Below are 16,420 nucleotides of genomic sequence, written 5' to 3' on the forward strand. Positions count from 1 at the left end.
GATTTATTTATTTATGCATACAAGAGTTGGGGTATAAGCCAGATGTGTGTGGGGTGAGAGGATTCACCAGAGACAGAGTGGGGAGCAGAACGGGCAGACTGACTGAAGTACACTGCTGGGGGGAGCAGCGGGCGAGTCAGGAGAGGTCTGCTGCGCCATGTGGGTTGCCCCCCTGGCCAGCCCGGGTATCGAACTAGCACTGCAGAGGCTGCGGACAGACTCATAGGTTGTGTCTCTACCCCTTGTGCCACCAGGGAGGCCCCAGCCTAATTTTTGAGGCCACTCAACCCTGGCCGTTTGGGGGAAACTTGGGCCAGAGACCACAGATGAGAAGGGATGAAATAAAGACAGAATGTAATTAAGAGGAGTCAGATGTTTGGCCCCGATACAGAGAGGTCTCTCCAGGTCCACAAAGACCGTCTTGGTTGTGGAATCGCTTGCTCCCCACAGAGCTCCTGGAGCCACATAATCCCCGGCGTTTCACGCAGTGATTGTTCCTTGCTAAACGTGTTTTAATGAAATGGAGACTTCAAAGGCGGAAGTCGTAGTTTGGGCTGAGCCAGGCTGCTTTGTAAGTCACCAACTTTCTAATCAGGACCGGGAGCCGTGGATAGAGGCCCCCAATTTATTCCCTCATTTCTTCATTCACTCACTCTTCCTCTAGACAGTCATTCAGCAAAAAAAAAAAATAATAATAATAACTGAGCAGCTTTGTGAGCTCGGGGTGGGGGTGGGGGGGTATGAAAGTGATGAAGGCCTCCTTCTCTGTGGCCCTAAATAGTCACCTTACCTATAAAGATGCCCCGACATGTCTGTGTCCATCAGACTCACTTGGGGAGCCTGCAGAAAGCACAGATACCGAATTTTCACCCCATTTGTCTATCCTCACTGGGTGATTCTAATACACTATAATACTTAAGGGCCACTCTTTAGAATAACAGTAGTTCGCATGCAGCGGCACCCTCCTCTCTGACTGGCAGCCTCTCGGCACAAATGACCACTCATTTGGGGCACGTGAAATACAGTCCAGGCTCTGGAATCTGTTCCCCCTCCTTTCTCAGACCTCCTGACTGAGTCTGCAGGCCCAGGATGCTTGCCGTCCAGGGCTCAATGGTCCAGCGTCAGCCTGCACAGGGGCCATGGTGAGGACCAAGGGAAGCCAGGCGGGCTGGATGCAGCAGCCCAGGAGGCTTTAATGTCCGGCTTTTCCATGCAGAAAGGAGCAAAGTGGACAGAAGCATGGTCGTCACTTCCAAAGATTCGGCTTTTCTTCATTGTATAAAATGGCAGTGTTATGGGTACAGCAGGCAAGACCGAAGCCCATTTGGACAGACTTGAGCCCAAGCCTCTGTTGCCTGAAGGAGACCTGGAGCCAGAGGAAGCCTGGACGGCTCTACCGGACCCTCGCATATGAGCCTGGGGCCTCTTTCAAAACTGGCAGGAAGTGATGGGGTGACCTGTGGAGTTTATTTGTGCCCCCGCTCTATGTGAATGGTTTCCATGCACGCAAACCTCATTCACACACAAAATGGCAGCTTTGATGATGTGTCTTCCCCAAGGGGGTGATGATGACTGAGCATATCGACACCCCAGCAACTAAGTCACGTTGACCCTTCTGTGACCTGAAAAACATCCAGGGCAAACTGCTCATTCAGAAATGAAATGTTTTCCAGGGAAGAAATGTGTCAGTCCTGAGCAGAGATGAGCAATAAAGGGCTTAGCTGCTGCTTCATTGGCCTATGACCAGATGGTCCCATAAAAATTAGACTTGTTTATCTCCCTCCTAATTTTAACTAGAGACATATTTGGAATAATAATGAAACAGTACTTACTTAAGAAACGGATAAAATCCATAAATATCCTGGAGAGCCACTGAGTCTCCCTCTGTGTCAAAGCTCGGAGGGTTTTCATCTGCCCAAGTTCGCAGTGAATTTCCCGATCGGCCCCTCGAGATGCAGCTTTAGAGAGTTTATTATCAATCTGACACCAGGATTAGAACAAGGTCAGCGGTGCCAGACTCGTGCCTGAGAAGCAGTGAATCGCTCAAAGCAGGAAAAAGTCAAATGTCACGAGAATCATGAGTGTTGAAATGAGACATAATGGATGGCTTGCCGGTAAAGTCAAATGCTGGTGTCATCGAACTACAGGGGATTTAGAGGCTGGATGAGCAGCGGTCCAGACCCCTCCCCGTCTACGTTTTTAAACCACTTTGATTTGGACAGGCAATGTAATCTCTTTATCAAATCACCTCCTTCTCTACTACCTGAACATAATCGCTTTTCATTAAGGTGTAGCCCTGCTGGTCCTTGCTACTGGCAGACACGTTTCTTTAAATAACTTGAAGGATGGTTACATGCCCAGTACTATTTCTGCTGTGTTCACTTACCATTATATCTTAAACATTCTCTCCTGTTGTTACAACAGCTGGCCCTCAGGTGATTTTAATTTTGGCATAAGACGTCATCGTCATTCATGAACCATAACTCATTATTTTCCTTATGTTGAACGCTTCAGTTTTTCTGCTACTGTAGATAGTGATGGAAGGGACATCTTCGTGGCCACGGTTGCGTTTTGATTTGTCTCTTTGTAATGAACTCTTCGATGCAGAATTTGAAGGGTTACTGGCTCTAAACATCTCTGGAAACTTCGGTTTACAGGGGAATGTAACTGCTCCAAGGCTTGTTCCCACCTAAAAAGACTACTAATAATGAGTCAAAGTGCAGTGTGACACAGCCCGGAGCACTGAGCACTGCGGTCCTTTGTGCCATTTTAGAAGGTGCGTTGTGCTCTCTGTGGGTCGCCTAATTTGAATGCCTTTGAATACTAAGGAGAATGAAAACACAAAAACTGAGTTGTCATTTGCCCTGTTTTCATCGCTTATCCTTTTTTATATAAATTCTAATGAACATTTTTACATATCTTAGCAATTTATTAAAAGTGGTTATAATATCTCATGCGAAATGTTATAAATGTAGCAGCATGGGGTATAGTCAAGAAAACAGGCCTTGGACTCAAATATGAGAACTGTCTTTACTAGCTCTTTTGTCACTGGACAAGGAAGAGGCCCCGTCAGGTCTGAGCTCACCCTCCAACAGCGTAAGTGGATATGCCCAGGGGGAGCCAGGCGCTGCCCACGGCTGCACCCACTGGGAATCAGAGGGCTGGACAAGGCCCTGCTCCCAAGCCCAGGAAAGGGCTCTTGGGACCCTCTCATCGAGGTTGAGAAGAGGACTACGAGACCCCAGTGAGGGCAGGCGCAGGAGTCAGTGTTTACTGATTAAACAACAAGAGGGAGTTCAGGGGAGACTAGTCTGGGTGTGAGAGGTCTCCTGCGTTGGCAGGGCCTGGGGTATGTTGGGGCTAGGGTTTGTGAGCAAAGGAATTAACCTTCACTGGCTAAGAAAGCAAGGACAGTGGACTTGGCCAAAGTCCATTTGTCCATCTAAGTGTGGTCATTTGATTAGCAACATTTGTGCTATTATTCATTTTTGTCTGCTTTGAACATTCTTGCACATTTTGGAGGCACTCAGGCATGTATTTCTTTGGCCTTGTACCCATTGTTGGGTCATAGCAGGTGTATGGATTCGGTTTCAATAGATGCTTGCAGTTATCAGAAGAGGTCCAGCGGTTCACATTCCCACCAACAGTGCCTGTGGCTCCTCTGATTTCTGAGCACCCCCTTTTTCCCTACTAGGAGAGAGGCAGAGCAGTCTTGTATAACCGAACTCTGGGTGAACTCATCAGTGGCTGAGTGGCTGGAATTTGTTTTATGATCCTAGTTTAGAAATCCAAATTCCATCCCTGGCTTCCTTACTCTGTGACCCTGGTTTATGTAACCTGACCTCATTAGTAGAAAGGACAAGATCATTAGTTGTATCTTCCCCCACTTACTCTCCTGAGCTGGAATCTGAATCTCACCACCCCCCATTCCCAAATGCTCCCCCACTCATTCTGGGCCATGGTCTTACTCTCATCTGGTGCTTCAGACTTGGGATGCGGGAGGGGAGGCAAGAAGGGAAAAGGTTATCATCAAAGAGAGGCCTGGGAGCTTTCCTGGGTCAAAGTCTATCCCTCAACATCACCCCCCACTATTCCCCATAAAAAGAAATCTGGGTCTTCCTTCTGTGGTAGTCAGGGATGCCACTAACTACAGGTAGAGGGTCCCTCCTACCTGTCCCATTTCTCCTTCCTGTTCTTCCTTCTCCTTCCCTCCTCGCTTCCTCCCGCCTTTCCTGCATTTACCACTCTCGCCTTCTCTTTCTCCTTCATGCCACGGCCAAGCCTGGTGTGCCCACTAACCTCCCCGCACTGACCTAGGCAGCAGGGATGCAGATAGAACAGACGTTGTTCCTTTGCTTAAGGATTTTTGCAGTCTCGGAGAGCTTGTTGACAACACTTTAATAAAAAAGGAATTGAAGGCTGGTGATGTCATTTCACTTGCTGAAAGAAAGAAGATCTATCTTGGCATGGGATGTGGGATTATTGCTATCCTTACATCTACAGCCTTTTAAAACACAGGGAACCCGTTGTGATATTAAAAAGTCCTCACACTCTTACACAGTGAGTCATAGGATTTTGAGGACTTCCGATTAAGAAAATATGCAATGTCAAAAAGTTACTCTTATTCACTTATGCCTGAGTCCTTTAAGTCATATCAGCGTGGCCATCTATAGATGTGTGAAGCAAACCGGTTAAGCAGACACCAGCAGTGCTTGGTATACATAGGATTTCTCCTCGTCTTGCTATTTTTCTACAGTCTTATTCTGGAAAATTACTTCCCCCCAACTTGACCCTTGTATGGAAAATTGTCACCATGTGCATGGTTTGACCTTTGATGGAGGTGCCCTATCCAACCTTCTCTCATCTTTCCCCTTTTCTTCTCCAAGAGACGCAGGTTAGAAACCTGTGTGCATAAAATTCCCATCTCCAACTTTGCACGGTTGTTCGTGTGGCCTTTGAAATCCCAGCCAGATGGTGACAAGCAGCAGTGGATTCTGCATTCCTCGGCCTCCATCCATAGAGCAGAGACCTCAGTTGGAAGGTGGTGGTAAAACATTTATGCCCAAGCCAGCCTGTCTCTGCAGCCAACTGGCTACATTGAAGCTTAGCCCTATTTTTATTTTGGTTTTGTGACTTCTCAGCATTCTACCGAAATGGAATATTCTGACATTTAAATAAGGAAGATTTATCTTCCAGATTCAGTCTATTTGTGTCCAGAATCCTGTACAGCTCCCCTCCTCCCTACCATGAAGGTATTTTTTTTTTCTTTCCAACAAATGGTTTGATGACCCTCAGATCCTACATACAGAGCTCTGAGATTCTGGAAAGCAGTTCTCTCCAGATTCAAGGTCACCTGAGTCAAGAGTAGAGAGTTAACGAGACTGAGACCCCAATGTCAGTGATCAGTTGGTCTGGCTGACCCTACTGTAATCCAAGGCCACAGACTACAGCCCTAGATCCGACAAGCCACTTCCTTCCAGGGCATCTGGGCAAGGAGGGGATTTGGCCTCAAATCTATAGATTCCCAAACCATCCTTACTCCTGGGACCACAGCTCAGAGCTCACAGTCACCAAATCTGTTCTCATTGAGACTATGAGCCTGCCAAAGATGGTGCCCTAGATTTTCTACAAAGAAAGTTGTTCCTTTACCATTTCCAATTCCATGTGGGCTTCTGAGAAAGCCATCGTGCCCAATTCCTGAGCAAGACATGAAATAGCATTGAAATGGGGTCAGTGCCCCTCTTGGTGTTCACAGAAAACACTAATGGGATCAGCAGCAACATCATCCTGACGTCTTCCGCTGTAGATGTGAGTGTGTTCCCTGTGGGGAACCACCAGGCTCTGTTGCCAGGATCTTTGATGGGAACTTGCTTGCCCAATAGTGAGCACTGATTTCTGGATTTCAGAAACTATTCCTGACCCCTTAGCCTAGGGCTTCACAGATTCCTTCCTTTCTTGGGCTCTTGCAGAGCCTCAGATCAGTGGATCACAAGCTAATCGAGGAGAGGAGCCTGTCATCCACAATCATCACAGCTTTATAAACCACCTACTATGTACTCAACCCTGTCAGGGTCTAAGAATCCAGGAAGAATAAGACAGGATCCCCATCCTGAGTAAACTCATCTCCCAATTGGGAGAACAGAGAAGTGAGTGGTGATTATACACTAGTGGGACAGATCCTAATCGACAATTAAGCCAGGGTGTCATAGAGGAAAAACCATGGTTTCATCCACATTCCTGTGCATTCAGGGAAGACTTCCTGGAGATGGAGACCTCTGACTGCACCCCAGAGTTAGCCATTGCCAAGTTTTCAGCACAATGCTTTGCAATAGCTGTAGCCAGAGTAAATGGCATGGTTGCTGCTGATATTCATGACAATTTACATTGGATCCTTATCGTCAATTTCTTGAAAGTGAGTTTTCCAAGTCATGAAGTATCTTTGGGAGCTGCAGGGATTAATCTGCACATTCTGCCTGCCTCTGAGTGATTGTGTCACTGGGATAGAATCTACTGGTAACCTCTCTCCACACTCAAACACCATTATTCAAGTGAACCATCCCCCACCCATCTGTAATAACCAACCTTATGCTATATGTGAGGAGGCTCTGAGTTTCAGATATGGGGTTAGCACAAGACTGAAGGGTAACTAGGGAGTCCAGACTTAAGGAATATATACCATGAAATGTATCGGCCATCCATGTGCTCAGAGGCAAAGAAAAACAGCCTCTTTGTGTGAAAGCTCTTTAATAGAAGTAGTGTGCATAGAGAGAAGAGAAAAAAGGATATTCCTAATAATAGTTTCCTAATAAAACTCCCCAAATTACCCATCTTTTCATGGCAAAATATCCAGCCAAACAGGGTATAGCCCTAAATAGGGACCACTAAGGCATGAGCATTTGCCATAAGTCTAAGGTACCTTCTAGTAGGGTACCACAAGAAAGGGGTTAGGCAGGATTTAGATAGTTGGGACAGAAGGCGATACCACTCAAGATATCAGCTGCCACTGTCAGCTTCCCTGCGTGTCTCTTCCAAGTATCTCCACGTGTCTTTCCCCCAAGTCTCCTTCCCAGCAGTTCCAGAGAGCGCATCAGGCGACCAAGCCTGTACATGCTCAGTTATAGGCCAAGCATAGGGGCTTAGCTCCACCCCTCGTTCCCAGCAGCTGCCCCGCTCAGGAAATCAGTTCATGGCATTCTGAGACTTGTAGTCCAAGGCAGCTGCTTATAAGTGGGGCTGGGAGAGTGGCAACCCCTTCATGGAGGTGTGTCTGTGACAGTGGGACCCTGGCTGGAGAAACATGGACAGCAACTGGAGGACAGTGGGACCACCAAGCAAACAGCGGTCTCATCTGACAGACCAGTTCTCAGAATGCCCCACACCCCTTAGCATGATCACTGAGTCCTTTGCCATCTGGGTCCTGCCCTTCAGGAGCCCTTCAGGCTCCTCTGATGACTTTTTCCTTCCCTGAAATTCTCAACTTTTTTCTGGCCCCTGAACATTAATGTTACTTGTTGCCTCTGGCCCTGTGCCCATTCAGCCATCTCATCTTGCCACAGTTTTTCTGTGGTTGGCATGACTTCTCTCCCACAGGACTCAACTGGTAGAGGCCAAGGACTGTGTTTTGCATTTCTGTATGAAAATATAGAAATGCCGACCACATGCTAAATGTCCCTTTTTTCGATGAATGAGCGAGTTAAGGAATAAATGAGTGAAGGAGTAAAGGAAAACCAAATGAAGCTGTCAAATAACCAAAAGAACATTAGCTGTTTTGCCAACAATGAAACGGAACATCAAACCCAGCTTCTCAAACCACATGCTATCTCCTTCCATATCATCATTGCCAAGGGTCAGCTGTTTTGGCCAAAAACCAAGAAAAAAATTATGTAGCTGTATGCCTGCCAGGGTATATTTGTGGGCTGATTTAGAAAGTGTATTGCAGCAAAATCTCAGGCCCCGGATAAAGTCTAGAGGTACAGGTTCAAAGTGGCCTTTTCACAACTGATCATGGGGGAGCAATGCTTGGGAAGCCTGAGGGCTCATCACAGGATGGGCTGGGAAACCCATTCCCAAAGCAATTCCCTCAGCACTCAGACTGCCTTGCACGATAGAATGAAATCTAACCTGAAAAGCAACTGTGGTCCCTCTGGAAGGGCCGAGAATGGGTCTGAAGGCAACAAAGGAACTGATTTCTCTGGATAGAACCAACATCTTGGAGAGCCAACCCTCTCTCTGGACATGCCTTCCTGACATCCTAGACTCCACGAGTTGAAAGGCTCATGTGACCCACCTCGCCCCCCACATTCCCTGGCTTCAGACAGGAAGTAAAGGCATCTCCAGCAGTAATACTCACCGAGTAGTGACTGTGCCAGGCACTGCTGACACACGCCTCCTTTAATGCCAGCTGACCTCCCAGCAGGTCAGTCCCATGGTAGCCATTGGATGCCAGCTTTGGAGCTCAGAGAGATGAATAAGAGCCTCAACTCCTCTCAGCCTTACCTGTAAAATGGGTGTGTGGGAGCAGCCACCTTAGGTTGATTTGGGGGCTACATGAGTTAATTTTTGAAAAGTCTGGTACTTGAGAGAATAGAACTTAAGTGGTTCTGTTAACGAATAGAAAAACAGACAGACTAAGGGAGCTAAGGGAGTGGATAGGTAAGTTAAGCATCTGCACAAGGCCACATGGGCCATAGTGGTGAAGGTGAGCACTGAACACGGGCACTCCGGCTCTAATCTATCTTTCTAGACCCCACTGGATGACGTCACACACTCCCCAAGCCCTTCAGGAAGGGGGCGCCCGTTTGTAGCTCATTCTAGTGCTTTGTGTCTGAAACATTCTTTCGTATAATGAGTGGGATGCTGTCTCCTTGAATTTTCACGCATTCCTTTCTTTTTTTTTTTTAATAAATCTGAGACCCTTGGTTTCTGCTGTGCTGGGGGTGGCATGGAGAGCACAGGAACTGTGCTGGGCGTGGACCGCACCATCTGCATCCTTGCTGCACCTTTGGCCTGGCAACCTGTGCCTCTCATGCCAGCTCTCCCAGCAGCAGCCCTGCTCTTGAAGCAAGTCTCAGACACACACACTGTCTCAATCATCCTCACCTGTTCCCTTTAGATTTTGTGTCTTTCTACCTCCTGCCTCCTGCAGCCCTGCTGCTCTGCCTATTAACTGATTGCACTGGGAATAGAGAGAGCTGTGACACCCTGCTCTCCACCCTGGACTCACAGCCTTCCCTGAGACGATGCAGAGCCGAAATCCTGGTGACAGGCAACGTCTGTCTTCCTATGTCTGAAGACAGATTTAGAAAGAACTTCAAAACAGACCTAACTTGCATGCATGCAAAGACGATCTCAAATGCTCATGAACTGCCTTTCCTTAGAGAAATAAATAGAGGGAGCGGGCTGTCAGTATGGTGTGGGGACCAGACAACACACTCTTGGCTGCGAACCCAAAGCTGTCCAGGCACCCTCCCTCCCAGGAGAGCGTTTAGCTTTTGTCTTCCCAGCAAGAATGAGTCTGCTTCAGGAAGGAGCGTTAAGTGTCCCATTTACCAGCCCCAGTTCCCGAGATCACATTGACAAAGATCACGGCCTCTGTGTAATGGGAGAAACTGACAGCTGGATGAGACTGTAGAGCCGCTGCTTGACAACAGTGGCACCGGCTGCTTCACCCAAGCCAAGGACACACACGCGCCAGCCTTCGGTCTCAAGCTCGCTGCACATTCCCCCTGTGCTCTGCTTTAGAGGGAAGAGAAACTCAGCAAACAGATCTGAACATTTTTGCAGTGCTGCCTAATTTAAGCCTGGCCATGTAAGGAAAGAAACAGAGATAGAAACAGAAAATAAGAATTCAGTGCTGACGATGTGCTGCAGGCCACGAGAAATATCAAAACCATAAACCACAATCCCCAGTGTCCCCAAAGGAGATTATTGTATACTGGAGTAAATTAAAAATGAAATAAGAAAGTATTTGAACTATAGTCCAGTACACTGGTAGAAGAAGGCCACGAGGCAGGAAATGATTAACTGGAAAATGATTGGAACAGGCTGTAATTGGTATTGAAAAATGTGCATTTGCTCTCCTTCTGGGATGCAGGTCTGGTTTACCGAGTTGACTTACTCAGAGAGAGCTGCTGCTTGGGCAGAGAGCGGAGGAAGGAACTTTGAAAGGGATCATGGTGATGATGTTTCGTGGCCAGACTGACTTGGTTCCAGGCTACAAACCTGGCTTTCTGGGGGACAAATCCTAAAGGAAGATGTGCTGGGGGGTTGAAAATGTGGTGAGAAGACCCACATCTGTGTCCTCACAGACTCCAAGCAGAGAGCCAGAGGCATCTGGGCAGTGGATGATCACGCTTTTTAGTCCTGATGACAAAAGTTATTCATGCTCTGTGCTACTTGACAGCAGGGTTGTGGCCTGAGGATTTCATTGTACAAATGCGACGTTAGCAGTGGATTCTGTGCACTTAGGAGCCACGGTGAGCGAAACAATGCGAGATTAAATCAAGCACAAGGGAAAATGGTGCTACCAAGAGATGCAGTGAACGGAGTGGGTGCGGCTGCCACCTGCATGAACGGCGGAATTGCTGTGGCCCTGCACTGTCACAGGGCGGCAGGAAGTCTAGGACCCTCCGTCCATCTGCAGCCATAAAGATGGTAATGTCGCAAGGACTGTGAGAGGCTGTGGTGCAATGGAAGGCTGAATGATGTGGGTGCCCTCCTTGCCACAGTTGCATCGACATGCAGGATTAAATGCATGTGCACACAGCGCCCAGCCAAAACTGAGGAATTCCTTAGGGGGTGGGACAGTCCCACAGTACCAATCCGGTGAGGGGCAGCAGCCTAAGGCAGGAAGATGGGGCTTTGATATCCACGCAGGGGCCCCGAGCTATGTAACCACAGTGAGAATGACACCACTGTGTCAATCTGGAACCTTCAAGGAGACAGTGAGCCTCAAAAGGAACCTAGAAAAGCAAAGAAAGTATAAGAGAGCTTGCCATCTATTTGAAGCCAAGAAATTACAGCCCAAGTGAGTGTAGAGTTCTACACATGCACAACCTGAACAGTGTGGTGATTACAGTACCTATTTATTTCATACAAAAACTGGCACATGGAAAGCCACTGGCCCCATAGCAGAAGCAACCCCAGAACCTGCTGTAGGGATATGTCTAAGGCCCAGTGTGCTTGGGGACCCCATGGGCTCCAAGGAGAGGACAGCAGTGCTGGAGACTGGCTCATAATCAGAAGTTACAAGTGCTCCAAGGAGGTGATCTATGAAAGTCATCACACACCACAAACCAAGGAATGAGAATCCCAAGGACCAACATGATGGTGCAGAGATGAATCTGAAAGTCTGCATTTGACGTTATTAAATGTATAAAAGGTGAAGAAATCAAAGAACAGCACATGATGATAAAAAAAAAAAAACTGACAGAAGTTTAAAAGAGCCAGAGGAATGCCACCATTAAAACAGATTAAAATTAAATCATAAAGCTTAATATTACTAATGAATGAATAAATGAAGTGTTAATGAGCTGTTAACACAGATCTGCGGGAACCCGTTAATGGAAGCACAGGGAGACGAGGACTGGAAAACTATTCAAGTTAATAACCAGGAGGCTAGAACGGGAAAGTCCAAAATATCTCGAGCAAAATTTTCAGAAGATTGAAACAGAGAAGGGGGCATGTGTCTTCAGGGAACTGCACATTAGGGCCACGAGAGTCACCGCACCCCTCGCTGAAGCCCTAGACATCGGCACACGCATGCTCTGGCGAGGACGTGGAGCAACAGGAACTCCCGCTGGCTCGCTCGCTGCTGGGGGACGCGGCGGGCCCCGCCACTGTGCAGGGCAGGGGTGTCTCCTGCAAAGCTGAACACGGCCCCACCGTGCAGTCTAGCAGCGATGGGCCTCCGCGTCTGCCCCAGGGAGTTGAAAACTTCCCTGCACGTGAATGTTCACAGCACCTTTATTCATAGCTGCCAACACTTGGGAAGAACCGAGCTGTCCTTCAGTGGGTCAGCGGCCAACAAGCTGTGTGTCTGAGCAACGCGGTGCTGCTCGGCGATAAAAAGAAATGGGCTGTCACGCCAGGGGAAGACACAGAGGCAGCGTCGATGCTACTGTAACGCGAAGGAAGCCGGGAAGGCTGCTGGTGGGTCGATGACAGACAGCAGAGACGACTGGTCCCGACAAGCCCCCCGGAGCCCGGGCATGCCGCGGGCCCACCACGCAGGCTTGTTCATCACACGCTGTGATGTTCGCACACGGGGAAGTCGCCTAACCTGTGATGTGGGTCTCCCGTGGCCCTGTTGTTAAGCAACACGGCGAGACTGTGTGTGGTTCATTAGGATGATGTCTGGAAAAGGCAAAACTGTAGAGATGGTTAGAAGATCCGGAGCTGCCACATATCGGGGTGGGTGGGAGAGGCGAGTAGGTGGCACAGGGGATCTTAGAGCAGTGAAGTCATTCTGTGTGGTTCTGGTGCGGTGGGTACGTGCCATGGAGCGTTTGCCAAAACCTGTCACCTGCACGGCACAGAGAGCGAGTCCCAATGTAAACCATGAGCTTCTGTGATCTTCTAACCATCTCTACAGTTTTGCCTTTTCCAGACATCACGTAGCACTGTTGGTTCACAAATGATAAAGAATGGATGGCATGAATGCCAGATGTAATAGAGGGGTCGGGGGAGGGAGTAGGTGGGAATTCTTGCTTTCTGCTCAGTTTTTCAGTAAATCTAAAACTACCCCCCAAAATTAGCTCTATTCATTTTTTTTAAGGATAGGATGGGGACAGTTAATATTCACAGTGACAGTGGGTGAGATTTTTTTTTCCCCAGAATTAAAGCTATGAGTCATCAGACAGAACAAGCACTCTGCAGCCAGAGCAGAACAAATAAAACAAACCCACACTTAGGTTCTGCACCCAAGACAAAACGAAACTCTCAAAAGCCATGACAGAAAACATAGATTGCATAGAAAGTGATGCCAATTACACTGCCGGCCGGCCTCTCGGCCTAAAGAGGAGAAAACTGTAACATCTTCAAGGAAAAATAATTGTCAGCTTCAAGTTCTATGTTCTACCCAATCATTCAAGAGTGAAAACAAACCAAAAGCAACACAGTAACTTCTCAAAACTTAAAAGAGCAATATGAAAGCAGTAATTCTGATGACCTCTTCAAAAGAGAATCAAATATTTGAAGTACTTTATTTCCTTTTCTCTGCATTCTCTTACTCCATCTTCGATGTAACAGACGATACAGCTCAATGATAGGCATATCTACAGATATAAAATCTCAGCCATATCTCTATAGGGTCATACACCCCCATGATCACCTATAGATGTAGTCTCCTTTTTCATTTAGCTTTGTATGTATCTTCCATGATTTCTCCTGTTCTTGAAGGGTAATTTTAAAGGCTGAATCATCGCCTGAGTACTGTAGTCTCGTGAATTGCTAGACAGTTAGTATAATTGCTAGACATTTGGATCAGAGAACTTTTTCCTAAATGGCAACTGGATAAAATGCACATAAAAGAGAGAAAATCATGTCACCGGTGCCTCCCCCCACCAAACCCCTGACCCGCCTCTTTAACAGCCTGCAGAAGTGGGGAGGCGTTTAGTTTGCACAGCGCCGTCAGAGTCAGCTGAGATGCTTCTTTTCAATGATGCTTTGTACCTGAAGTGCACGGCTCGTGGGTGGCTTTTGGAATCCTCCGGGAAATTCTAAAGGGAAGGAAAAAAAGAAACGAACATCTTTGAGGGCCACCACATGCCAGGCACTGGACTGGGGCTTTTCTTCATGGTAATCCCGTGCAGGCTGCCAGTTACAGGGGCCAGGTGGGAAGTTCTGTCTAGGTGAGTTCCTTTGACCCGCAGCACGACTCCAGGATACATCCCCATCACACCCATTTCACAGACAGGAAAACCGAGACTCCCGAGTCCCGAAGCTCCTAGTGGTGAAGCCTTTCCACTGTGGCTGCCCATGTACCCCACGTCCTGCCCCAGACTTGGGGTGTGATGGGACAGTGGGCAGCGAGAGTGATAGAGACCAAAAATTTAATAACACAGGGACTGTAGGACTGTACCCAATCCTCTCTGTGACCTCTCTCATCCTCCTACAGAGGGAACTAGGGAGCTACTGCTTCTCATAGCTTCACTCACCAAGTGCGTGACTGTAGAGAAGGGGGCTCGGGAACTCGCCTTAAGCCCTGTGGGTCGCTGTCCCAGCGGCAGGTCCCGGCCCGCTGCAGCGCCCTGCCCCTGCCCACGGTGCCTCTTGTCTCTCGTGCAGGTGAGATGGAGGAGCTGGAGACCCTGTGGCTCACGGGCATCTGCCACAACGAGAAGAACGAGGTGATGAGCAGCCAGCTGGACATCGACAACATGGCGGGCGTGTTCTACATGCTGGCGGCCGCCATGGCGCTCAGCCTCATCACCTTCATCTGGGAGCACCTCTTCTACTGGAAGCTGCGCTTCTGCTTCACGGGCGTGTGCTCCGACCGCCCGGGCCTGCTCTTCTCCATCAGCAGGGTCAGTACCTCGGCGGCTGATGCAGGAAAACACAGGGGGAGTGGGGACCCTCACCCCTGGGCGGGGCCCGCACCCCCTCTCTTACTCGCCAGCCCCTCTTGGGATTCTTGGGAGGGTCTCCAAGTCCTGCGCCTGCTGGAGGTGGGGGTCGCCACCCCCGGGGCTGTGGAAGCCAGCACGGGGAGGTGTGAGTGGGCGCAGCCGGCTGGGCGTGAGGAAGCAGCGCAGGGGAGACGGAAAAAGGCAACTGAATCTGGGCGCCAAGGTGAGGGGCTGAGGCAAGCCGGTTGCTGCTTACCACGCCAAGGGCGGTGGTCACCCTTCCCTCCTGCAGAGAATGCAGGAATGTCGGGCCCACAGCAGCAGGTCTCCAGCGCCTGGACAACAGCGGGGCCATCTGATTTGATGTGAAATCTTTTGATGCATGAACGTCCATGACTCACCCCACGTAAAAACACACACGCGATGCCCCACCAAGCGCCCCGGGGGCCAAGCACGGCCAGTCTGTGGCTCTATCGTCAGCACCAGACGCGCTGCCCCCGTGCAGGCTCCAGGCACACAGCGGCCGCCGGCACAGCCCCCACGCCACCCTCTGCACAAGGGGCCGGGTAGGACGGCAGAGCCGTGCAGCGTGGCACAGCTGGACTGAGACAGGCAGGGACACGCCCAGGACACCCCCAGCAACCGCAAGCCGAGACTGTCGCCAGCGGGCGCCCGCTCGGGCGTCTCTGGGAAAATGCAGGCGTGACGTGAGCCCCGCGTGAGAGCGGTCACGGGAGGCACTTCCAGGGTGGAGCCCGCGGGCGTGCAGGGAGCAGGCGCCCCGCCAGCCGCCTGGGTCACCCACCGCCCCTGCCCCAAGCCCCCGGCATTGCCTGCTCACTCCAAAAGCGTATTGAAGGAGGACTTGCAACGTTTGTATTTGGTGGCAAACACCTCATTTTACTTGCCCAAGTTTACTGGGAAAACCAAATAGCCCTTTGGAAAGGAATTTGTGTATTCTTAGCATTTGGTGATCTTAAGAACTTGGGAGATTCAGAAGACGCACATTAGCTGCGTGAGGAAGGTTTATTTTCTCCGCTTAATGGCGCCGTAAGCCGGGATTCTGTGCAAATATATATTTCCTAATTAGCTTGATGGCATCTAAACACACAGATTGCTTAAACATAACCACGTGCGTGCAGATAACTAGGTATTATGCCAACTTTAAGCTAATTCTCTTCCCCAGTTCCTAAAGGTTTTTCATATCCAAGTGACTGGGGGGTGATGTGGGGCAGCGGGCACTGCTGTGCTTACTCGTGAGTCCTGCCTGTTCTGGGGGACTGTGCCCTCGGCCTGAGCTATGTGGCGGCCTGACAGGATCCACAGGATGAGAAGGAGCTAAGTGCCTCCCTGCAGTCCCCAGCACCCCGAGGGATGGGAGTGGGGGGGCCTGAGCATGCAGGACAGGCATTGCTGTCGAACACCAGCCTCCTGCCCTCGGGGAGAGGTGCACCTGCCCTCCCGGGACTCCTGCTGCCCTCACCCCTCCTTGAGCGCTGGCCCTCCTTCTCCCCAGATAGCATTTGTGGTTTAAAATAGATGCAACCTGGTGTGTATGAACAGAGCGAGCGTTTCTTGGCACTCAGGGTAGACCAGCCCCCGTGCTGCGCATAGCGGGGCTCCTGGACCTCTAAAGCTGGTCCACGCTCACGCAGCACAGAGGACAGGCGTCCCCACTGTGCGCACACCATCGTTTTCTCTGACAAACACGTAGTGGGGATGCCCAAGGCAAGAACCTGTGTTTCGACAAACGCAAGGTCACACCCACACAGAGGGTGACTCTGTCACCCTCACAACCCCTTAGAAGGGCAATATGCTCACCCCCCAACCTACAGATGGGGAAACTGAGGCCC

At 49.6% G+C, this 16,420-nt stretch overlaps 1 protein-coding gene across 3 annotated transcripts in view; it reads left to right on the forward strand.

Annotated features, from left to right (window-relative positions):
• GRIN2A (glutamate ionotropic receptor NMDA type subunit 2A) overlaps window positions 1-16,420 on the forward strand; it is a 335,998-nt gene that overhangs the window by 307,353 nt on the left and 12,225 nt on the right. For all 3 annotated transcript variants that reach the window (XM_054693848.1, XM_054693846.1, XM_054693847.1), the window contains one exon: window positions 14,287-14,525. In XM_054693848.1, the coding sequence (XP_054549823.1) occupies window positions 14,287-14,525 (239 nt within the window). The remainder of the gene's footprint in view (window positions 1-14,286; window positions 14,526-16,420) is intronic.

This window comes from Talpa occidentalis, unplaced genomic scaffold, assembly GCF_014898055.3.
Source record: "Talpa occidentalis isolate TD23 unplaced genomic scaffold, MPIMG_talOcc4v2.1 talOcc4.12, whole genome shotgun sequence".
Classification (NCBI taxonomy): domain Eukaryota; kingdom Metazoa; phylum Chordata; class Mammalia; order Eulipotyphla; family Talpidae; genus Talpa; species Talpa occidentalis.